The sequence below is a fragment of the Microcebus murinus genome, chromosome 17, assembly GCF_040939455.1.
Source record: "Microcebus murinus isolate Inina chromosome 17, M.murinus_Inina_mat1.0, whole genome shotgun sequence".
NCBI lineage: Eukaryota > Metazoa > Chordata > Mammalia > Primates > Cheirogaleidae > Microcebus > Microcebus murinus.
In genome coordinates this window covers 35,692,562-35,717,989 of record NC_134120.1, presented here as the reverse complement: position 1 = coordinate 35,717,989, position 25,428 = coordinate 35,692,562, and the positions used below count along the sequence as shown (strand labels likewise).

Sequence of the window (25,428 nt, the reverse complement as noted above, 5' to 3'; positions counted from 1 at the left end):
ACATGATCCATTTTACTCACTGTTATTCCTGAAATTATATCTTATAAGTTTCTTGGTAACATGTCAGTGGGATTTGTTTAAAATATTTTTATTGACAATAATTTATATTGCCTGTATATATAGCTCTTTCTCTGTGATATTCATAACCAACCTAAAAATTCTCTGAAAATTGTATTGAGATCATTACCTTGCTTCCATTTTCTCTCGCCTCTCGTTCCATCTTGAGGTCCGAAATTAGAAGATTCTTATATTTGTTTTTTCCATTACTGCTCTGGTCATCTATTCTGTATTCCGAAGTCAACTGTGCAGACAGGGGACTGTCACTCAGGTTCAGTGGCTGTTCCTCCTGCTCCAGCCCAGTTTTGCCATCACTGTTGGAGTCTCCCATCTCCCTGCTCTGTGTTCCCCCTGAAGCAATTGAACTGTGCCCCAGAGTCTCATTGCCATTAAAACTCTCCGCAGCAGAATCATCTGTTGGGAAAAAAAGTTATATTTTGGTTTGAATTAATATACTATTCAGTTTCTACCTCAACTAGCATTTATTGAGCTCTTATGTGCATGGCACTGTGCCAATTAATTTTACTTATAATGTGTAGTTTAACCTTAGCAATAAACTTGTGAAGCAACTATATTTTTAATCTAGTATGTACTTTTAGGCTCAAGAAGTGAAATAAAACAAGGAGAAGAAGATAAAATGGAGAAAACAGTTCAATCTCAAATGCAATCTCAAAGAAAAATAAATTAAGCGAAGAGAATAATATAATTGTCAATTATTTTGTAAATAGTTTTTGTTTTTCCAGTGAGAATCTGCAGATTTGGTGAAAGTTTTCAGATAAAAAGCATCACCTATCCTGCTAGCGGAGTTGCATATTGGCACAAGCTTTATGAGTGTTTATTTCTAAAACATTAAATGTGCTCATATACTTTGCTCCAGTCATTACACTTCTGGGACTTTGAAGCCTAAGGAGTTTCATCATTGTGTGCATCTCTATGTAGGTAAAAAGACATAGGTAAAAAGGCATTTAATCCAGTGCTGTTTATAATAGAAAAAAAAAAAAAGAAAGAAATTACCAAACATAGAAGATTGGCTTACTAAATATTAGAATGGTTAGAATATTAGGCAGTTATTCAGTATTTCATTTTAAGGCATGAGGACACATGAGTTATGAAATATTAAGAGGAAAAAGCAAGCTACAAAAGGATGTGGCCAGTATGATCCCAATTTTGTAAAAAGAAAACACATAGAATTTACATAAAATAATATTCTATTTCTCTTAATTAATTTCATCTTCATTTATATAATAGTAATTTGCTACTAATTTTAAAGAATTATGATGGGCAAAGGTATTAAATGTCTTCCTTTAGTTAAAAACTGTTAATGAAACCACATAAATATGGATGAGCAAGATAAATAACATTCAATATTTTTGTTTTCTGGATATTTTCAAGTATGCTTTTTTTGCAGGGTGCAATGAAATATTTAATGCCTTCTAATCAATTATATTGATGGAAATAATATTTAAATTCTGAATGAGTACTATAATTTACCTGTTCATTCATTTATTCAATAACATTTATTAAGTGATTTGTCTGTGGCCAATGTGGAGTTAAATATTTGGCCTATAGAGACTGATTTCAATGAGTTCACAGATAAATGAAAGAGACAGAAAAATAAACATGCAATTAAAATGCAAAGCAAAAAGGCAGTGATCCAGTGCAAAGGGTAAAGGCATCACAGAAGGCTCCTAAAGAAGGTGGTATGAGTTGAATTCCAAAGGTGAGTGAGCCTTAATCAGGTGTAGAAGTTGAGGAAGAGCATAAAGGGATCAGCATGTGCAAAGTCACAGAGAAAGGGACACGCATGGCAAGTGAGAAATAAAATTAGAGCACTGAGTGCAAAAAAAAAAAAAAAAAAAGAGAGAGAGAGTAAAGAAATATAACCTTGGAAAGGGAGAAAGAAAATAATAGGGGGAATGTTTTGTATATCACGGAGCTTGGATTTTCTCCTAAGACCAAATAGGAGAAATTTTAATTTATTGTGGAAAGTAACATGGAAAAAAATATGTTTTGAAGAGATTATTCTGACTCTGATGAGTAGAATGGTATGAAGGGGACAAAATGGAAGATGGGGAGAGCAATTAAGAGATCTAGGAGTCATAGAAGTTGGTATCTTTGAAAACTCAAATTGAAGCAGTGTCAATGCAAAAAAAGAGGAGGGAACTAGAAAGATGTAAGAATAGAACAGGTAAGATGAGTAATGGGATAGGCAAGGATTCAGGTTTGTAGCAAAAAATTAGAAGCCAAAGGGCATTAGATTTGAGTTTAATTTTTAATAAAATAACATTTTAAAACAATTTTCCATAACTATTTTGTGAAAAAGTTAAAATGTATTCAAACAGCAAAATTCTATCAAATTACTCATTTCATGTACCCATTAAAAAAGAGTTTATATGGAGAGAAAAGAATACATGGGAAAATTTAGGTAACTGACCATAAATAATATGACATTGCATTTTTCATAGCTATTAATTTTAGAAATCAAAACTATTCTTTTAACAATGAAATGTCTAGGGCTTTGAAATAAAGAATTAAGGGGAGGATTTGTATAAGTAATTTAGATAATAGGTGTGTTCTTTTATGCCAATTCAAATTCTTATGCTAAAATGTGAACGGTGATTTCTAATTACTTAAATTATTTTTTCCAAGAAGTCCAAAGAAAATCACAATGGACATACTCAATTAGAATTTTTAATTCATTAAAAAAGTGATTTAACATTTATATACTAAAATCCTTTTAAAAATATACTAAACATTTCATATACGAAAGCTTTAACAGTATGTTATTAAAGAACTCTAAATACATATATTTTAAAACCAATTCTACACTACCCTAAAACAAATCCAATTTCTACTACAGTTAAAAATTAAACATGCTATATCTTTTTCTGTAATCTGAAATCATGATATATATCTAGTAATAGTATATTATTTATTCATTTTTAGTTAAGATAAACATTATCACTTAACAGAAGAGGCTTTAACAAATGTCATATATTTATAATTTCAGAATAAAATATAAACAATAAGAGAGAAAATATTTTTAGATGGAGTAGTTCACTCCAGATGTTACCAAGGTAACTAAATTCAACAGCTTTATGTATTTCATTCCCAAGAAAATCAGTATGTTTTATGGAGAATAAATAATTTACATCAAATATATATATTCACCCACATGCTTTATAATATAAATGGTAAAAAAAATAATGTCTCATGACACTGTTTTATAAATCCAAATTTAAAACAAAATTTTTGATATCTCTATTTTAAAAATATAGAGCAGTGAGCAAACATTAAACTGAGGATAAATTAACAATTTTATATTGCTGAGTTTTATGTAACCACATTAACAGTTTTTATTCTCTCTTCCTTACAGATACTTTTTTAAGAATTTAAAGTCACAGACCTTAGACTCGTGTTTATCGTAACCAATTCACCTCAGTTCATCTCTTTAAAGGGGTAATCTGCTTCCTTACCCAACATAGTTTGGTCCATCCTGAGTGGCCGCTACACAGAAGGTGTAGTATTTAGATCTGTGGGTATAGCCTCCAGGTTCTCTGGCCCAGGGTGATAATTCTTCTCTCAAGGTTTCAGCCTGGGTACCATAGCCTTTGAACCAAAGACTCTGTATTTGAGTCTCGAGCAAAAACAGCACCTGAAGCTTTGGAAAACAAGAGTGCCCAGGGTACCTAGCAACAGAGGAGAATGTGGAATGTGATGACAGGATAGTGTGGAATCTAGTGACATCAGGAGAGCAGTTGGACGTTGGGATTTAAATTGTTTGGATGTTTAGTTTTGATGGGATGGATTTAGTCTTGTGGAGACTTACTGTGCTCTCTAAGCTAAGTTAGCTCAGCTCACGCACCTTCTTGTCTAGAAGATCTAGTCACACAATCAGAGGCAGACTATTCATTTTGTTCTTTCTCCTTGCCAATTCCTCATTCCCTCCATCATTTGATAGAGACCCTAGAAATACTGTGTTTATTTCTCACTTTCTACCAGCATTTTGTAGATAGGTAGTTTCATCAGCACCAGATTTAATAATTAGCTCTCTCTCTATTAAAAGAGTATGTCTGATGTATGTGTGTAATTGTGTGCATACATATTTATTTGTGTGTGTGCATGTGTGTGTGTGTGTATGTATATATATATAAAATTTCTCAAAGCACCTGACCCACTTTCATATTCAGTTACTTCTAGTAGCTCATTATTATGGCCTTTAGGCCAAGTGCCTTGGGCAAAATTAATAGGAAAAAATGTATATACATATATATACATACACACATATATATACATACACACATATATATATATTCATATATATATATATATTCATATATATATATATCATCCTCATTTTAAAATCAGTACTTGAAAGTTTAGAGTTTAGTTCTAAAATCCAGGTCAGATGTTCACAGGGTCCAAAATGTTTTTTATTATTTTCCCCACACGTACCACAATTCTCCACCTTTAGTCCATCCTTTGATATCTAATTAGAAAAATTCCCTTTAATATTTCATCATAAAACTAAGGATTAAATCCAAAATATAAATGTAAATAACTTTGCTCAAAAGATTAGTACCTCAATATCCAAAAAAGAATAAAAAAATTAAAAATTTCTTCAAAATTTATTTGCAGAATAAAGAGTTTAAGTGTAACTTCCCTTTATCCCTCCTGATCTCTGTTCTGTGTCTTCACCCGGTTATAGGCTCCACTATAAAGAAAAGGAAGTGTATTCAATACTAGACCATACCTTACATCTTTCTTCACAGCTCCTTCTACAACCAGCCATCTAGTCTGGCTGATCCTTTGCAGCAGTCCCCAGTTTCTGCCTTAAGGTGCTTTAGTCACCTAGACATTTCCTTCTTCATTTTTCTCATTTTCCTTTTTGAAAACCTTGTGATGACTTCTCCATTTTATCTCTCTGTTGCCCTGGTAGAGTGCAGTAGCACCAATCAGAGCTCACTGCAACCTCAAATCCCTGGGCCCAAGTGATCCTCCTGCCTCTGCCTTTCTACTAGCTGGGACTATAGGTGCACACTAGGACACCTCGCTAATTTTTCTATTTTTAGTAGAGATGGGGTCTCACTCTTGCCCAGGCTAGTTTGGAATCCCTGAGCTCAAGCAATCCTCCCTCCCTGGCTTCCCAGAGTGCTAGGATTGCAGGCCAGGCCTATAACACAGTTTTTAATACTTGATTATTTATATAGCTTCCTTTTGCTTTAGCTTTTGTTATCTCATATGCAAAAAAAATTCAATTCCTGACTATAAAAGTCCACTATTTTCAAAATATCAACACTAGAAAAACCTGCAAAAAGATAAATAATATCTCCTACTTTTGCTTGTATTTACAAAATATAATCTGGATTATATAGGGTTTTTTTCTCTTTTCTTTTTTAGTTTTTTGGAGACAGAGCCTCACTCTGTTGCCCAGGCTAGAGTGCCGTAGCGTCAGCCTAGCTCACAGCAACCTCAAACTCCTGGGTTCGAGCAATTCTTCTGCCTCAGCCTCCTGAGTAGCTGGGACTACAGACATGAGCCACAATGCTTGGCTACTTTTTTCTATAGATAGGTTTAGTTGTCCAGGTAATTTTTTTCTAGTTTTAGTAGAGACGGGGTCTCGCTCTTGTTCAGGCTGGTCTTGAACTCTTAACCTCAAGTGATCCTCCACCTCGGCCTCCCAGGGTGCTAGAATTACAGGCATGAGCCACCGTGCCCAGCCATGGATATAGTATTTAGTAACATTATATTAAACGTGTGCAAAAGAATAATAACACATTTTAAAGTCAAAACATTCATACTAAAGAGAAGTTTACTGATGTAAATAAATGTAGATGGGAGTACATATATATATGTATTACTAGTACTAAAAAGTTAAAGGACAGTGATTTTAAAATGATAAAACTGATTTTATTGAGGGCAAGAAAAATATCGAGGGCAAGAAAATAATAAAATATTAAATTAATTCTACAGAAGGGTGATCCTTTACTCTTGTAGTTCCTAATCCATTCTTTTTCAGTAAAAGAATGGGATCTAATTTAAGGAAGTAATATAGAGAAGGCACAGACATAAACTGGATGCTTGAAAACATACAACTAAATTGCAGCGCTATAAGTAAATAATAAAAGTAATTCTGACCTACCAAAGAGGAAATAAAATATATTGCTTAGATTATTTGTTTTAAAATATTTAACCAAACACTTATTGTATACAGGACAATTTTCTTGGCACTGTGAGTCCAAAGAGACTCCATCTGGAATTTGCTCTTAACTTAGATTGTAGCATAAGAATTACAGTGCAAGGTAGAAAAGACTATCTGTTCCATGAGAGTTTCATATAAGGCATAATAAATAAACAAGGTTCTTCAGAAACAAGAAGGCCACCCGTACATAGCTTGGGATGAAGAGGGTATCAGGAGAGGCCTTTTACAAGAGGTGGCAGTTGAAGAAGGTGAGATGTGTATTAGTGTATAATGGTGATGATAACGATTATTCCTGTTCAGGAGAGTGTATAATAAAAAGCATCAAAGACAGGGAAAAGCTGGAAGTGGACAGGAAATTGAGTACATTCTACATACTAAGAAAAAGAATTGTATATTGTAGAGAACTGTGGATATTTTGCTATGTATTCTTTCTCTGGATCACTTATGAAAACATCAGTTATTTTCCCACAGTAGGTACATGGAGAAACCGCTTATTATGTGAGTCTTGTCCAAGAAAAGTCTATTTATATCTGTTCCCACCTCTAAGTCACTCTCAACTGACCCAAAACAAAACTTTCTCCCAATTCCAAGATGGCTCGTTTTTTAAAACGGCTATTATGCAATAACCTGTCAATGGCTTCTTAATTGTCTAAACAAATTGCAAAATACAGTAATACATCACTTAACAAAGGGGGTGTGTTCTGAGAAATGTGTCAATGGGTGATTTTATTGTTGTATAAACACCATCGAGTGAACTTACACAAACCTAGATGGTATAGCCTACTACACACCTAGGCTATACGGTGTAGCCTGTTGTTTGTAGGCTACAAACCTGCACAGCGTGTTATTGTACTGAGTGCTATAGGCATGTTTAACACAGTGGCAAGTATTTGTGTAACTGAACACTTCTAAACAGAAAAGGTACAGTGAAAATACAGTATTATAAACTTGTGGGACCACTGTCATATACGTGGTCTGTCATTGAATTAAATGTCCTTTGAGGAACAAGACTATACTACTTTCATGCTTACCCATTAGCTTGTTTAGGGTTTCACAGAACTAGCTTATAGAAAATGATATTCATATGCATAAACATATTTTGATATTTTTACAACGTGATTTCAAAATACCTGTGATTTCTTTTGTTGACAAAGTCACAGTGTGAATACCATTGTGTTTTATTGCCTACAGTCATAAAAGAAAAAAGTTAAATTTTATTTAGAGATAAGAGAAAAAAAATTTTTGTGTATATATATTTTTCCCTTCCAAGTCACAGCACTGATCTAGCTATGGACTCCAACAGAAGTGTTCTTGAACTAGGTGCCACACTACTTATTTCCACTTGTCTTAAATAGTACAATAATAATCATAACTCACAGGTTTTCATATCCCTAACTTCACTGCTGACAAGGTAGGTTTAGTTTATTCACCTTACAACACCTTGTCATCTTGTGACTTTTAAAATCTGTTTTATTTACCAACTGGACTGTAAATTTCCACAAGGTAAGTATTTTACATATTTTATTTCTTTGTGCTCATCTATGGAACTCAGCCTAGTGTTTTACACAAAGTTAACATTATAGAACTAGATAAAGCAAGGCAATGTCACAGATAATATTAATATAATGCATTAATGCAGCTCTGTGTGGAATTCATGCATTAGCAACTCACTCATGAAGCTATTTACTGCCACAACTTAAAACTAAAACAATACTGTGGACTTTTTGATGTCATGTCTCATACAACAAGCAGTATATACAATGATAATATCTCATGTTAGAGTTAAAGTGAATATAAGACAATCATTATATACCAGGTCAGTGTTTTCAAAGAAAGCTGACAGCTAATCCCTAGAGAGATATGCCCCAGAAAACTCATTGAATGGACAATAGAAACAAGAAATAGTGTCATATAATATTATTATAAAGTCAGTCTATTATAAAATTATTTGAAAATTTATCAAAGAAATGGCTTAGGAGTAATCATTAATTATCCCAAACTGATAACTAAGTTATATGAATAAATGTCACAGATTTGGAGTAAATCCTTCTGCAAATAAATGTTCTAATTGAAGATAAAATGATACAAAAGGTTGCCCTAAATTGGCATTTAGCCAAATAACAAATCAAAAGGTTTTCTTTGTGCCAATAAGAAGTCAGGAAATACTTTATTTTCAAAAGCTGAAAAGCAATGAAAGAAAACAGACCCAACTGCAACAAGCCTGTGAAGTATCTCGAAACAAGTGTCTTGGAGCTGGATAAGACCTTGGCTAGTTTCAAGTTTACCCTTGTAGCAAGCATTGTTGTGGTGGCTAAACCCCTCACAGAACCCTCCCACCCCCATCCTGGGATCACCCTTCATGCATGGTGATGTCACCAGAAGCCACGCTTCTCTTCTGTCAGTTAACCATTTTGAAGGCTTGTTTTAGATTATAATTCCCTCAGTCATTTCATCAAGTCAGGCACTATAATACCTAATACATTTTTCTGAGTTCCTGTCCAACCAGACCACCAGAAGCATTTACTTTCACCTTCATGCTCATCTTCCAGGATCATCTTACCTTTCTGGCTCTTGTATTACAACCTAGTTCACAGGGGACTTTAACTGCCAACTGCCAAATCATATCCTAACAGACATCACCATACTTCCACATAATGATGAAACCATGCTTGGGAAAGCACAAATGGTTGAGTCTTGTCTAGCTTGGTAAGATATATGATAACAAAGGATAGAAGATAACTAACATATCAAGGCCTGTCTCCTTGGTGAGGGGGAATCTACTGTTTTGTAGCATATCTTTATACCCCTCCAAAGTGAAGGGTAAGTTCTTAGAACTTGACCTCTCTATCACGAAGAAGGCACATCGCCTAGTACGTTTCATCTGGTTCAGACTGGAGTGAAAAAGGCTTTTCCACTTGATCTTCATGAAGACAGAATAAATCAGATGCTACTCTAGGTATCTGTAGCAGATTGAGATTGTGTATGAAGCCTGGAGTAATCCTCAACAGAGGAATTTTTGTCAGTACAACTGAAGTTTTAGTGCAAGGCCCTGCATCCTTCACTGGATGAATTTTCCTACTGAGAACAGTTCCTGACTCCTTATCCAGTTGGACATCATAAACTGAGGACCATCCTGATCCATTAAATGTTATATTTAGACATTCTCAATAGCCCTTCCTCATCAAGTGAAAGCGCGATATGTAGAAACGGGTCTGTTTAGGACCCAGTGATACAGGACCAGGTTGTACCATACAATAGTTCCTTTTTAAATCTCTATCTACTACCTTAAAATAAATTTTAATGAAAAATTAATTGAGAATTTAAAATGTCAGCCTGGTTTCCATGATTCTGTGAAACTCACAATGGTACAGTTGCCTTTATAGATAGACTCAAAAGGAGAGGGAAATCTACTACATGGGCTGGACTGTGTGCAATAAGTCCTTTTTTATACACTCCTTTGAACAAAGATAGGCTAAGGTTATTGTTTGCATCATTTTTTGGCAGTAGTCAGATGTCATGGAGACTTGAAAGAGCCAGTTTGAAGAATTTTTTAACAGAAGTTGGAGGAAGGATGATATTGATAAATATTTCATAATAAGCCCAGTGCTTGAAAGTATTCATACCATGTCTATGTCCACCAAAAAACCACAACAGTAGAAAGTGATCTTAACAATGCTTCATTTTGGGTTCTGGGTGCTTCTTTTACCACGTTAATCTGAATACTCAGTTTGCCAACAAAGTGCCTGATCTCAAGATCTTGATAAAGTGCAGAACTCTGAGAAGCTTGCCAACCTCACTGTGGTAGATCAATTGTATTAGATCCCTTTAATTCTACAGGGTATAGTTACTAGTCCTCACTGGAAGAGACATGTATTTTTGACTTGTTACTACATTTATTGCCAATTCTGCCTCTGATAGCACCACCTACAGACCTCAGAATATTTTATATACTACAGTATTTTCACATACGACATTAATTTTAATCAAGGAAATCTCAACATAGTAAAAGAAGTGAAGCAGTTAGAGAATTTCCCTTGGAGTTATTGCTCTTAACTACTCCATCACAGGCAAAATAGTAACCTTAAAAAATAATGGAATGAACTCTTAAAAGCTCAGCTACAATGCCACTGACAGACAGTACCTGTGCCTGCTGCCTATCTCGATGCAATGTATGCTCCAAGTCAGTTACTGATAAGTGGTGCTACTTCTCTCTTAGCCATAGTACCAATCTGAAGACAAGGCAGTTCTCATCTAACAGATAACCATTTTTAGTATTCTTGTTCTTAATTTAGCCAAATACAGTTTTATAAACTCGAAAGAGGAATCTTAAAAAATACATAATATTTGTTTTACTTTACAGAAAACTATAGAACAAGGAATGACATTATTCCTTGTATGGAAGGAAGATAGGGAAGATGGTGGAAGAGTAAACCTTTGACCCTCCTCTCCCCGGTGGACACACTGACTCAACGCCATGACACAGAACAATTCCTTTAGTGAGAAAACCAGAAACTAACAGAGAGGTTCCTACATTTCAGGTCAGTGCAAAACCAGCCACACTGAAACTAGTAGAAATGTTTTAAAAAAAAAAGAAACAAGTAATAGAAATGTTAAGTGAGTTGACTATGTTCAGTTAAAAATATGATTTATAAGTTGAAGGGATTTGGGCCATTCAATAAAATATAGTCAAAGAACTAAGGGATGCTAATCCTATAAAGAGAATACTTTTAGGGACTATGGGGAGAGATATAATTGAATCAAATATTTGAAGGTTTTCATATGTTTTTATTACTTGTCAGTAGCAGAGAAAATGAAAGATTAGAAGTTATACTGAATCAATTATTTTGTACAATATATGAGAAATCATTCTGATAAAATTTTCAAGAGATCAAATAAGTTTCTCTATCTATGGAGGTATTTAAGCATGAAATGAAAGCTACTGGAAAGCAAGTTTCACTTTTATTCCTTTATCAATTTTTAATTAACACATAGTGAATATTCAATAACTATCTGTTAATATGAACAATTATAGTAGCTCATAATCACATGCCTAGTTAGTATCTATCTATTTGAGAAACAGACTATATGTCTTCCTGTGCCTCTATATATGTTCTTGAGTTACTTATTGTGTATGTATGACTATTGCACTAGGCAGGGGTTCTCAAACTTTTTAAACAGAGGTCCCTCAGCCCGTTGGAGGGCCGTTGGAGAGTGCAGCGCACATTCCACACATGCGCACTGTGGGCCTGGGACGAGTCGGCTGCTAAGCAGGACAGGCAGTGGCAGCAGGTGGGCTGCATGTGGCCCACGGGCCACAGTTTGAGGACCCCTGCCTAGAGAATGTCAAAGAAAATATTCTAAACATGTCCCCCACCCAGATTCTACACTCTGATTTTCAGAACCTGTTAATATGAAGAGACATCTCTCCTGTGACTATGTTATGTCATATGGTACAGTTGACCTTAAACAGGGAGATCATCTAGATGGGCCTCAACCAAATCACATGATCTCTTAATACCATAAAGGTTTCTCCAGTTAGTGGCAGAGAAGGAAGTCCGAGAGACTCACAGCACAAAAGTTAGCCAAGATAGAAGGGGCCACATAGGAGAGAATGCAGGTAGTCTTGGAAGCTAACAGAGGTCCCCAATGACAGCCAGCAAGGAAACAGGGACTTCGTCCTATAATCATAAGGAATTAAACTCTGCCAACTAAGCTTGGAAGTGGGTTCTTTCCCAGAGGTTCTAAATTGGGGCCTAGCCAGGCTGACACATTGATTTTGGTCTTGGTACCAAGAAGATAGAACCCAGCCAAACTGCCTGGCTGGACTTCTGACCTATAGAACTATGAGGTATGAGTGTTGTTTTAAGCTGTGAAGTTTGTGGTAATTTTTACACAGCAACAAAAAATGAATATAGTGACAAACATAAAGAATTTTTCATAGTGTATTAAGACAGGTAATACCATTCAAAATTATTCAAATATATTTCAAATGATAGCTGGTTCTCAAACTTTAATTGTTTCAGAATTCCCTGGGGACATTGTTAAAAATATACATCGATTAGGGCACTAAAACCTCCAACCCAACAAAGACTAGAAATCTTGGTTTAATTTATCTTGACTGGGGCCAGGGAATCTATAAACATTTATCATACAAGAGCTTAGGGGCCACATGGGAGAAGTTAATGTAGATAATATCCAACAACTACTTGGTTAAATATACAATTATAACTGTAAATATCAAGAGAATGAAATATGACTACCAGCCTTTAAATCTGGGTTCACCAACACTGAATCTGAGGATATTTTAATCTCATTTTATAACTCTCTGAGAAAATTTCAAAAAAACAAGCCAAAGCCAAATATTCTCTCCCTTCATCAAAACTAATAAACAAAAGTACTTACTGCCAGAGTGGCCCCATATTTTTTAAAAAGACTCATGAAAGGATACGATTTTGCCCAAAGAGTTAAATGCAAATATGTAACTGAAGAGCTTAACACTTTCTCTCAGGGAAAAGGATTTACCTTGATTAACAAACTCCTGGGAAAGATGATCTTAAAGGGGTCAAGTGTATGTTTGCGAAATCAAGTGCCTTTGCACTCCTTAAAAAGCAGAGCTGTGTACCTCCTAGGTGTTCATATGTAATGAAGTCACTGCTGGTTTTGCTCACATAGTGAAAGAGTATTGCCTTGGGGAGGACTGTCAATCTTCAGAGTTTGTCCTCTGGGTTCCTCATGTCCTCTTTCCCCTCTTGATAGCTAATCCCTCTAGCTATTTGTGTGCACACTAGCTCTGTAAGTCATTTTACTGAGGAACAGATAGACAGATGGATTGACTGATTATCTTTTGTCTGAAATTCTCCCACAGAAAAATGTTCCTTCAACTAGGCACTTGTAATTTAAACCTTTTATCTCTATTTGTGGAATGAGAGGCTTTTTCCTCTTGGTATTTTCGGCCCTTAACAAGCAGGTGACATGTATTGTGTTTTGGGAGTGTGTGTAGAGGGAAAAACCTTGCGATCATATGATCATATAAGACCTATTAAGTTCCAAGATTTTTAGAGTAACTTAGAAGTGAATGATTAGAATGTGTACTCCCTTAGTTTTTCTCCTAAGCCTTCCTACACTCATCCTTCAAAAGTTCTTCTCCCTACTGTAGTGGGTAGCCAGGACTACTCAGTGAGGAAGCCAATATTCTGAGACAGCCAGAAACTTGAGCCACCAAACCCTTCTTGGATTTTTAGAACAAGCAAATTCTAAAATAAGTACTCCAAAAGGCTCCCCAACACATGCTCTCTTATCTCCCACTCTGGTCATTGACTGTTCTGCTCAGATCCATTTCTCTTCCTTCCTTTGCAAACTTTATTTCCTAGGTTTTCCAGCCTATCACCTTGTAACTGAGTTTGTACAATGAGAGACTCTGGCGGAGATGGACTATATGACAGAGAGGATGCCCTCACTCCCACCTACACACATACACACACTCTCAGGTTCAGGTGGTCTGTCTGTCTCCAGCATGGGGTGCATTCCTGTATGTCCCAGCCCCTGCCAGAAAGCATCTATTGTGAATCTGGTTTCCATAGAGGAGCTTTGGTTCTTGGGCTCTAGTATTACCAAGTCTTCCCCTGCCCTTTCACCTCTAGCTATGAAAGAGGCCTTCTTTTGTTATCAATTCCAGGGTTGCTTCACTATCCCTTGTTTGACTTCTCTTATTAATAGCATAACCAACACCTCTGTAAATAATGCCTTGTACTATTTCTGATGGATGACATGGAATGAGTTCCATTTTCCAGATTGGATCCCGAATGATACAATTTGCTTTACCTTGGCCTCAAGATTTCTGTTTTCTAACAATTTTGACATTAATATAAACAATATTTTGTGATTTGTTTTCATAATGTTGATTTACTATTTGATATCCAAGACAATTTCACCAAATTCCCTTACTGTTTCTCTCTCTGGAGTTGAAATTCATTATTGTCAGTAATAGTGATATTACTGAACTTATCAGCTTCTTAAGAATGGGCAAGCAATTGGGTTTTGATGACAAATTGGTGACAAACATAGGATTAGAAACTGGTTTCCTAATTTCATATTACATTTTTGTTCTAAATCCTATTGCTGTGCACACATGTTTGGGTACTGTGAGGAGAAAAGCCTGAAAAAGACAGATATAATATTATGTAGAAGAAGAGTTAACTTTAGGTGTAGGAGGCTCTGAGAGACACTACTAAATTGAAAGGCATCAATCTGAGGTTACTAATTTTGCATGATTTCATAAAATGAGGCATCACTATAAATAGCCAACTACTACCTTTAACTCACTGTGACAAAAGCCTTTGCCTACATTTTTTTCAATGAGCAATAACTGAACAACCATGATGTTTTCAGAATTGCAAAACCAAATTCAAAATCACTATTATTGTAAGAGTACAGGTTGACCAATTATATGATATATATAACCAAAGACAACTGTATTTAACATTCAAGGATGAATAATAGCAAATGAAGTCATCTTATGAAACTTGTGAAAGATTTGAATCAATAGGAGAAAATAATTATAAGAAAATAATCTGCAAATATATGAGATAAAAGAAAACTCATATTAAAATTTGTATTTGGAGGGTACAGAAAATTAGAATCCTATTGTTGAAGAGGAATAGCAACATATTTGTTACTTTTCTATTTAAAAAGTGACTTTTAGCCAGGCGAGTTGGCATACACTTATAATCTTAACTACTCAAAATGCTAAGGGAAGAGGATCTCTTGAGCCCAGGAGTTTGAGGCCCACCTGGGCAACATAGTAAGACCCTGTTTCTGAAAAAAGAAAGTGATTTTAACAACTGACAAAATTTATACTTCTTGGGAACCCTGTGAAGTAAAATACATAGGTATTATTTGACCCAATTTGAGTATCTAAAAGATCATGTGATTTACTAAAAGTTAGCACAGTTAGTGAATGATCAACCTGGCACTTAATGCCACATGTCCCATTGTGTACTCTTCTTGCTATGCTATACTGTCTCTCAAGAAAGGTAGGCTTTAGACGTGGTTTGAGTGTGGAAATAGTAGAATATAAAGAAAGTACACTCATGAGGAGCGGAAAGGGAGGAGGAGGAGGGAGAAAAGGAGAAAAATGATGATGAAGGTGGCTTGGAACAAGCTCTAAAGTAGGGAGCTCTCAAGTGGTTTGGAGAATAGGTATTAGGTGAAAGCTATCGGGGGTCAGGGTTCATGGGATTCGGAAGAAATATCCTAGGAGGTGTCAAAAATAAAGTGATGATTGTTGGGTGTTCGTATAGAGTATACTGAAGTAGGAGAAATACCCTCCAAGGACAATACTTCCTCCTCCTCTGATGAAATCTACTAAATTATAAATGGGCAGAGGACAGAGGTTAGGCTTGTTTCTAATTGCTGTGTGCCTTGAAGGTAGCACAATGCTTTGTGTGTAGTAGACAGTCAGCAAGTACCGAAAGATTTAAATTGATGACTCCAAACCACCTTAATTCTATTTTCTACATGCATGATTTTTACAATTCAGAACTCTTTATATTATACACTGATTTTTAACACATGTTAAGTCATATTTTCCCAAATGTTCATGGAGAGTATGGCCCTTGCTTTAATATGCCTTTGCATAAAGCAAGTATGTATAGCAAGTCACTAAATGGAAATACATTTTTTTAAAAAAAATCAATGGAAGAAGAGAAAACATTTTGTTTTTGTTGATATAATATCTATCATAATAATGGGATAGCCAAAAAGTAATATCAGACTAAATTTGAGGAAAACACACACACACACAACTAGAATTGAAAGGATTCCCAGATAACAAATATTCTTTTTATAGTAGTGGTATTTATGCTCATTTTCATTTATACTGTTTGTATCATAATAAAACACTGAATTCTCCTCAAATCAAAATTTAAAAATGTGTCTTCATTGACCATTAAGGAAAAATAATCTAAGTTGCTATACTGACTGTATCAATTTAAACTTTGAATAACACCAAATTAAGAGCTCTTATAATGTGATTATTATTAATTAGTGAAGAGCTGCTCAACATACTCCCCACTCCCACTCCAAGTTTTGTGCTGCTACACCAATGTCACACAAACAAGGCCATCTATGAAATATTTCTTTGGATAAAGTGTGGTGGATTCTGTTTTGAAAACCTTTGTTTCTTGACTTAAGCCAAAGAGGAAGCATTCACTGAGCTTTGAATGGCCCAGTGCAGAGTATTCACTGCTGATGGCACCTTTCCAAGATCTTTTCTCAGTGTTTATCCATGCAACAAAGCTAAACAAGACAGCAAAGTATATTGTCTATATTACTTCTGTGTAGGTTATCTACTCTCTACACTTCCTTTTAGTACAAATTAACCTTTCAACAACCTACTGCATTGGTAGCCATATGACTTTTCCAGGCCCAAACTGCCAAGGCAGGCACCTGACTGAAGGACCATCAAACTGTAAGTCAAACCCATAACCAATGCAGCCAAACCAGAAAGGTGAATTAGATCAAAGGATTCCACCTCTTGGAATTTTAACTAACACTTTTCTCATCAATATGTGGGGCAATGACCCCCATCAAAATCACCTGTGAACTTGGTCAAAATACGGACTCACAGGCCTTACCCCAGACCTACCTAATCAGAATTGATATCTTAAAAAGATTCTCAGCAGATTCGTGTGCATGATAAAATTTGAAAATTCCAAAATACTAACATGGTTAGTAGTCACAGCTGAGTGAAATTAATTCATAAGGGACCACTGGGGTGGAGAGGTTATAGGGATCCACATGCACATCCTGTGGGTCGGTATGTGAGGACCTGCCTCACACAGACTTGGTGTATAGTTATTCTCTTCGCATAATTATTCATTGTGCCTCCTTTGACTCTCAAATATATCCTGGTTTGCACAATAAATAACATGTTAACCCTGTATAAAACTCAGTGAGATTCAGGTGCATTCATGGCCTGACTGTCTTATGCATCCTATTCATGGATCCCTTGAATCACTTTCTCCCTTCTTGTCACATATGATTCTTACAAAAACTGACACCTTGCTCTTGCCTCTCACTATTTGAAGTAACTAACATCCCCCCAAATTTTTACTGTTTCATTAGTGTCTACTATGTGCCATTAGAAATACTTTAAAAGTATGTGCTAGGTACTTATCTATCCTCAAAGCAAGTCCAGGTTATCTAATGTCACAGGGGCATATTCTGGGACCCCTGATTGAATGACTTCCTCAAGGTCACAGAGGTACCAAGGCTGGGTTAACACTCAGCAGCAGCTGACCCCATAGTCTGTGTCCTTTCCTCTCTACCACATGCCTTTCTAGGCTATGAGCTCATGTGTCCTAATTCTCTGGTGATATTGCAGGCACCAGCCATGGAAGAAACCATGCCTTGTGTGATCATCCCTGAGGCCATCAGAACTCTTTCTGTTTAAAGGACACTAGGCTCTACCCCTCTTTTTTTAATTAATTAATTAATTTATTTATTTATTTATTCTTTAACAAAGTGCTTGCATGCTTTGTAGATAGGGATTGAGCATCATTTTCTGGAACATACAAAACCTAGACTAACCAATTTGTAATAGTAAATATAGTGACAAAATAACCCAAAATAAATTAATAAATTAAATCAGGAAGATGTATCAAATTTTTTAACATACAAATCACTTCAGCTATCACAACTGTTATTAAGTAGTGGAAAATGTACTGTGATTGAATGATTCCATGCCTCAGAAAATAAACTATTTCTTCATTTTTATAATAAGTCCCATCTGAAAGGAAAAGCAAAGTAACAATCTAAATAAAATTTTGTTTTGTCTATATTTTGGGGGCTCTAGAGAAAGGAAACATGCCAATTATATTTATGATATTCTTAATAATAATTTTAAAAAGCTATAAATGTCAATGTCTACATGTTTTATCTTAGTATTTTCTTTTTTTAAAGGATACATTCAAGAATAATGCATCCTAAGACAAATCATGCCCAGGTTAAATATTCACAGAATCCTAAATTCCAATTCTCATATTACTTTTGCTTATTTTTCACTTTGCCAGTAGGGAGAGGGAACAGGAATCAGGAATATAGTGGGGTTAATGGCTTAATGCTTGCTGCATAGTAAGGGTTCGATAAATGCTAAATATTAAATAGAAGTATGAAAGGAAGGAAAGCAGGAAGGAATAAAAGAATAAGGATGCAGGCACATCCCTATCCCTAACAGAGAATAGGAATATAGGCATACACATTTCAGTAATCAGAGACTATAATAGTCTTTAAAAATTGGAATGTTGGAATAGTTCTGTCCTTATTGACTATGATTGATATTAAGATAATTATAAATTTTTTGCTTAAAATTATAAAGGTTCTCAGATATGGAAATCAGAGCAAGTGAACACATCCTGGTGAGAGAAAAGTACAGGGAGAGATGAATGGGTAAGGAGAGGCAAGAGGGGCAAAGAAGAGGAGATGGGTGAGGGACTACGGAGGGCAAAGAGAGGAGAAAAGTGGTGGAGGGAAGTTTCATTTCAGTTTAAATGACAAAATCTCTTGGAACTGGTTGATTAATACCTGGGTCTCCTCAAGGACTCCAAGCTCGGAGTGGGCACAGTCTAAGTCTGCTTTTGCTCTCTGTTGTGTTAATATTTAGCACAGTACGAGTCCCCTACTGCAGTGCTTCTCAAACTATCTGTGAAGAAGAATCTGGTCTTTGCATCTTTGTATTTCCAATCTGTCATGGACAACTAATTTATTTTTTTTAAAAAAAACACACACACACCAAAAAAAACCCCTTCAAAACATGAAATGAAGTATAAAGAAAAAACATGTAAAATCCAAGCTCATGTTTTTATTATTAGATCCTATAGATGACAGACATATAATTACTTGGTTCTAAGTTCTGTACTTAATTTGCCTTGCAAGTAACCAAGTTTTGAAGACCAACCGCAGTCCAGTAACTTCTTGAATATACTGACGTGTTAGACCCTCACTAAAAATGTATAAAATGTATAAATATAGATATCAGAACATTAAAAGCTCAGCAATATAATATAGTCAAATCATGTTTTTTCTTTTTTTCTGGAATTTGATCCATTGTGGATGATTATTTTCCCTATCTTGTTGGCACACAATTCTGGGAAGATAACAGGGTAGTGAATCTGATCCCTAATTTTAAATGGCTACATTGAGGACAAAGGACAAGATTGTCTACTGAGGGTCCCATACCAAGTAGCAGAATAGAATAAGAACTGATTCTCTTGATACCTAGGCCACTGCTTTTCCTCACAGGGCTGGGTGACTCTGTTTCTGCAATCAAATTCCACATACAGCATTAATTAGCACGTTGAAAGCACATCCACTTTCACTTTCAGCTAGCAGATTCCAGTGACTCTCTAATTTACACATTCCAGCTCTGCAGATATTTGCAGACCAATATTTTAAGAGCAAGTCTTTAATCTGGCTTAGCTTCCTTTCTGGTTTTATGAAGTTGAGATGTGTATTTACTTGTCATTCCAGCAAAATCCATGTCATAATTAATCAATTGTTCCAGGAAGATAAGTCTGTGGTCAATCCCTTCCCACTTTTCTTTAGTCTACAAATTGTTAGGTCTTTTGTAGTAACAGCTAGTTTAAAAACAACAACAATGTCAGCAAAATATTGGCAAAATGTTCTTTCCAACAACTGATTCAAAATCATGATACCAATGAAAAACTCATATACAGACAATCCCCAACTTACGATGGCTCGACTTAAGTTTTTGACTTTATGATGGTGCAAGAGCAATATACATTGCATAGAAACTGTACTTTGAGTACCCATACAACCATTCTGTCCTTCACTTTTGTACAGCATTTAACAAGTTACATGAGATATTCAACACTTTTTATAAAATAGGCTTTGCATTAGATGACTTTGCCCAACTATAGGCTAATGTGTTTTGAGCACATCTAAGATAGGCTAGGCTAAGCTATGATGATTGTTAGATTAGGTGTATTAAGTCTATTTTCACTTATGATCTTTTCAATTTATCATGGGTTTATCAGGACATGACTCATCTTAAGTCAAAGAGTATCTGTATTCATAATTTCGGTGACTATTTTTTTTAAAGGATAATTATTGATTTATCCATCTTGTCTGGAAATGTACTTATCAAACTGTTAACAGAAATTGTCTGTTAGAATTACAGTGGATTTAGATTGGAGAATGGGAGACTCTTCCTTTTTCTTTATACGTTGTGGTACTTTGGGGAATTTTTTTCATGATAAATACAATATATGAATATGTAATATGTTATTACATATTTTATTCTAATGAGTATAAATGCTTTAATCATGGATATATATTTTTAAATGAATATGTAATATTTTATTAATATCTTTTATTAATCAATTCAACTTTCAAATAAAACAATATGCAAAGCAGGTTCTTAGCCCATTAGTACCCAGGTGGGGGAACTACAGTGGAGGTATGGGGCTGAGATACCAGCAGAAATAAAGTGTTCAGGTACAGTCTGCACGCTTCTCACTTCCCTATGATGCAGGGCAATAAAAAATGAGTCTATTGTATAATTTAACGGAATCTCCTTCTGTTTCTAATTTAAGCATCATGGAAGATAAACTCTGGAGACAGCGATACAGCCCAGAATTCAGGACAATCTCATACCCATTTCAATCCCATGAAAATCATTCATATAAATTTGATCAGCAATATATTTTATATTTTAATGACCCTACTGATTTTTTGTCTTTTTTATTGTAAAGTTACTCAGAGATCTATTTAGTCTCTAAAAGGTTAGAGACAGGTGCAGAGAACATGTTAAGTTGGGAAGGAACACTCCAGAATAACCAAAAATATTCTAGGATGGAAAAGCATAATGAAAATATTTGCCAGATTATAAATCTAGTTGTCTATCACAGACCTAATAGCACATATTTTGCTTCTAATTGCTAATTCCTCTAAACTTAAGTATTTAAAATAAGATAGTTGCTAATAATATCATGTTAGTCCCTGTTATTTCTCTTGACAAGTTAAAAACTATGATATAAATTTTAAGAGAGGATGAGCCACTAAGCAAACCAAGTCTTGGTGTTGAGAAGAAGCAATGCTCAAGTAACAGGTTAAAATTCTAAGCTAAAAAAAAGAAAAAAAAATCATAGGAGAAGAATGAAGGACTTGGAAACAATGCTATGAGGATTTGTAACAAAAAAATGAGGGAAAAATCACATTGTTGGGCTTTTTTTCCCCTCCACTATCCACTATGAAGAATGGCAACCACAGGAAAGAACTAAAGGCAAAGAAAATCTTTAATATCCTCTATGTGGCAGGTGCTAAGAGAAACACATGCCTCCTTCCTGATATGAGAACAGTCATCCCTGGGGACCTTATTAGCTAAAGTTAAAAAAAAAAAAAAGAGGAAAACTTGGTTATCACCTTTAAATTCTTAAATTTGCTACATACTTAAAGCAATTTCTAGAGAACGGATACACATGTGCAAAATTCTCTAATAAATCCATGGTTTCTGTGATTTTCTAAATTTCTAAACTTCTTTCAAAGCATTAGAAAAACATTATAAGTGGATTTCTTTTTTTTAATTTCCTTTTATTTTTTAATTTTTTACTAATTGGTATGATCATTATTAGACAAGGTTAGAAGTTATAGACAGTGTCAATCAAAGTTAATTTCTTATTCTTCTTTTAAAATCTACCTTAGGCTTTCATGAATCAAAGTATTAGCTGCATGGCAATGTTGATTGTTGTTCTTAATATTTATTATACAGGGCTACACTTTAACATACTATAGTTAGCTTTTACTAAAAGGTATGAGATATAAGTAAGTGATTCCATCATGGATAAAATAATAGTCTTTAAGCAATTTTCTGTTTCATGAAGTTATGCAGGTGATTTAAAAGTGTAGTATCAGGCAGCAATAAAAAATATACATAGGCATGCATTCAAGAGCAAAATTGAAAACCTTTTTATATAGGTCACAGTGTTTTGTAAATTCTGATGTTTAAGCTCAGATATTAACCCCATTGACTCATTTTAAGACCTGATTATAAACTTTTCCCTTCCCTTTCTCTGGTTCTAATTTTCCTACCCTTCTCTGCAACCCAATCAATCAAATCTATGAATGAAGGCTACATACAGAAAGAGGCAAGCTCCCTAGTGAGTGATAGTGGCTCTCTTTCGTAAGTGAAGAACTCTGAAGACATCCCTTTCCCCAAATCCCATTCTCTCTGCAAGTGAAAAGACAAATTAGGCCAGAAAGCATGATGATGTTTTCTAAAGTTTAGAGGAATATGTCCCCTATTTCCTATCCCAATTGTGAATCCTAATGGATTCATAGGGAAGATCAAATGTTTGAAAGGTTGTCTATTGATCTGTAATCATCTTTCAAACTTTTAGGTAAAGTGAAGGAGAGGTAGCATGTATATTCATAGACTAAGTGCTTCTAAAATACCAAAGAAAGAAGAAAGAAAAGGAAAAGGAAAGAAAAAAATTTATAAGCAGTAATCAAAACTAAAATTGGCAGATGCATGATGGTAAGTGGCAGCTATCAGTTCTTAAGCACCTACTGCAGAGCAAGTCTCTTTATATTACGTATCTCCCATAATTCCCAAAACAATTCCATGAAATAGTTATCTCCATATTACAAATAACAAAAACTTCATGTTCTAAAGCCTTCCCAGATCCAGATGACCACCCATACTTTGTCCACACACTCTCCTTTCTGTCAGTGCTGCCTTCATCATGACACTTCACACTTGGGAAACAGGTGGAAAAACATCGTGGTTAAAATCATGAGCTGTGCAGTCAGAGAAGCACAGATTCAGAACCCAGCCTTGTCGCTTACAAGCAGTATGTTCTGGACACAATCTCACAGAGCCTTAGTTTCCTCACAGGGAGAATAGGGACAGATCTAGTACTTATATTACAGAACACTCGTTACAATTAAACGAGTGAAGGTTGCAGAGCATCTATCCCAATACCTTACCCATATCAAAGAAAGTAGTAATTGTCTTTGAGGGGAGAAACAGCCTCTGATTTTCTTCATGTATTTGCACTGTGCTTTGGCAGAAACAGACCAATAGTAGGGGTTTATTAAATGTCCATTGAATGAATAACAAATAAATTAAAACGGATGATGGATGGGTAGGAGCAAATAATCTTCTAAATCTTAGGACAGCATTCTTTTTATTAAAGCTCCAATCGTCTTTATCATTTTCCTCTTCCTAGAGTAGACGAGTTTCCGTAAGATACCAGACTATGCCCGATGATCTGCTTATTTATAGCAGAGGGCATATGTATCCATAGATACCCAAGCAAGGACACTAAAGACAATTGTTTCTTTATCACTGCCTCTCCATGTTAGCATACAAAAATGACTCTCTACAGTGCCTCATTTAAGAAATGACAACGTGAGACGCAGAAAGAGCTGGAAACATCTCTACTAATTAGTTACATGACTTTAAAAATCTTTCTTGATCCTTCTAAGCATCAGTTTCCTTGCTCATAAAACTGGGCCATGATATGTGTGGTACAGTGTTGTTGCGATAATTCAATGAGATAATGTAAATTGAAAGGTGAATCATGTAAGGGTGAAAGGATAAATTTTCTTTGAAGGGGGAGGCAGTTGCCTCCCCACCATCCCCTTTTTGGGGTGTCTTTTGACTTTCCAATCTAAGCTTGGGGGTTTCTGACCCTTAAAACTTTCAATGTGTCCCTTCAGAATTAGGCCAGAGTTCTCTCTAATGACCTTAATGGAAGACAATAACAATTGCATCTATTTATCTATCAAGGAGGTAGAGAAGTTGCAACTGTTCCTTCTACTTTACTGTATAACTGTGTGTGAAATCCTACCCAGACTTTGTAGTCACTTTTGTGTCACTTCTCATACTTAGTTTATAATAAATTGGCTTCTCTCTGTCTTCCATATAGGTACAGAGGTGTCTTCTGTTGACAGAACTGATTTATTTCCTCAACAATTAAAAACTATAAGTACCAAACAACTCTTAATTGTTGAGGCTGTTATTGTAATTGTTGTAATTATTATCATTTCAGGACTACAATGACAGAAAATTATACCAATTATCCAGATTAAAAAGATAATATAATGCTTTTGTCTCTAACTAATTGGGTAATTCCTACAAAAGTGATTTCCCCCCAAATTTAGCTGAATATATACTTTTTTCTTTCTATTGAATTTATTGTTATATTAATGCCAAGAGCAAAAATACAAAAGTTCCCAAGTTAAAAAGTATTAAATTTTAGAGCAGTTAGACTATAGTAATAAAAGACAGATTTTTTTTTTTTTGGTCATACTAAAAAGTTGTATACTTCAAATAAAAAACACAGCAAAAATTATCACATACTCTAATTGCTATATATACAAATATGAAAGAGGAAACAAAATATAGAATAGTCCAACAAGTACTAAAGATGCTTTGAAATTTCATGCAATAATGTGACCTGAAACAAACATTTATAAATAACTTACATTGTGAATAAGTTAGCTATTATAATAAAAGACAATATTTGTTTTTTAAAGTTTAAAGATCAAACTTAAGATGTCTAAAATCAAATTCATTGCTGCCTCCCATTACAACTACCACTCTCTTCAAACACCTCTTTCTACTGACTTTCCTTATGTCAAATAATGTCACCCATGCATTTCCAAGCTTGAGGTTTCTTTCTTTAATGCTACTCAGTCATTGGCAAAGTCTCTCTTTTGCACTTATTTTATCACATTGCCTATCACAAGATAATATTAATACGATTTTTTATCTATTGGTCAATATCCACCAGACAGTGGTCTTATGAAAACCTGAACATCAGCAGTTTGCTCTGTAATTCTTATCACATATCTTTTCCCTTATTATTTGGTAGAAGCCAAATAAATCTTGGTTGAATAAATTAAGAAATGAAATTCCATAAATTGTATGTCTGAGATTTCCTTCCCATTGATGCCCGTATTTTCAATCGTGTCACAATGTAAGATTTCCAACTTTTAATCACCAGTGCTTCTATACTAGTTTAGGTTCTCAGTCCTAATCACCTCTCCCAACTATTGCCCATACCATTTGTTCATCCTACTCCACATTTGTAGAATACACCTTCACAAAGCACTGCTCTTGTTTCTCATTCCTGTTCACCAATGCC

At 35.0% G+C, this 25,428-nt stretch overlaps 1 protein-coding gene across 7 annotated transcripts in view; it reads right to left on the bottom strand.

Annotated features, from left to right (window-relative positions):
• The window catches only part of NOL4 (nucleolar protein 4), a 347,440-nt gene that overhangs the window by 166,022 nt on the left and 155,990 nt on the right, over positions 1–25,428 (bottom strand). For 5 of the 7 annotated variants that reach the window (XM_012782596.3, XM_075993566.1, XM_075993562.1 and 2 more), the window contains one exon: positions 188–471. In XM_012782596.3, coding sequence (XP_012638050.1) covers positions 188–471 — 284 coding nt within the window. Of the gene's footprint in view, positions 1–187; positions 472–3,533; positions 4,251–25,428 lie in introns of those variants that run through there. The other 2 variants (XM_075993563.1, XM_075993564.1) reach the window with 2 other exon arrangements.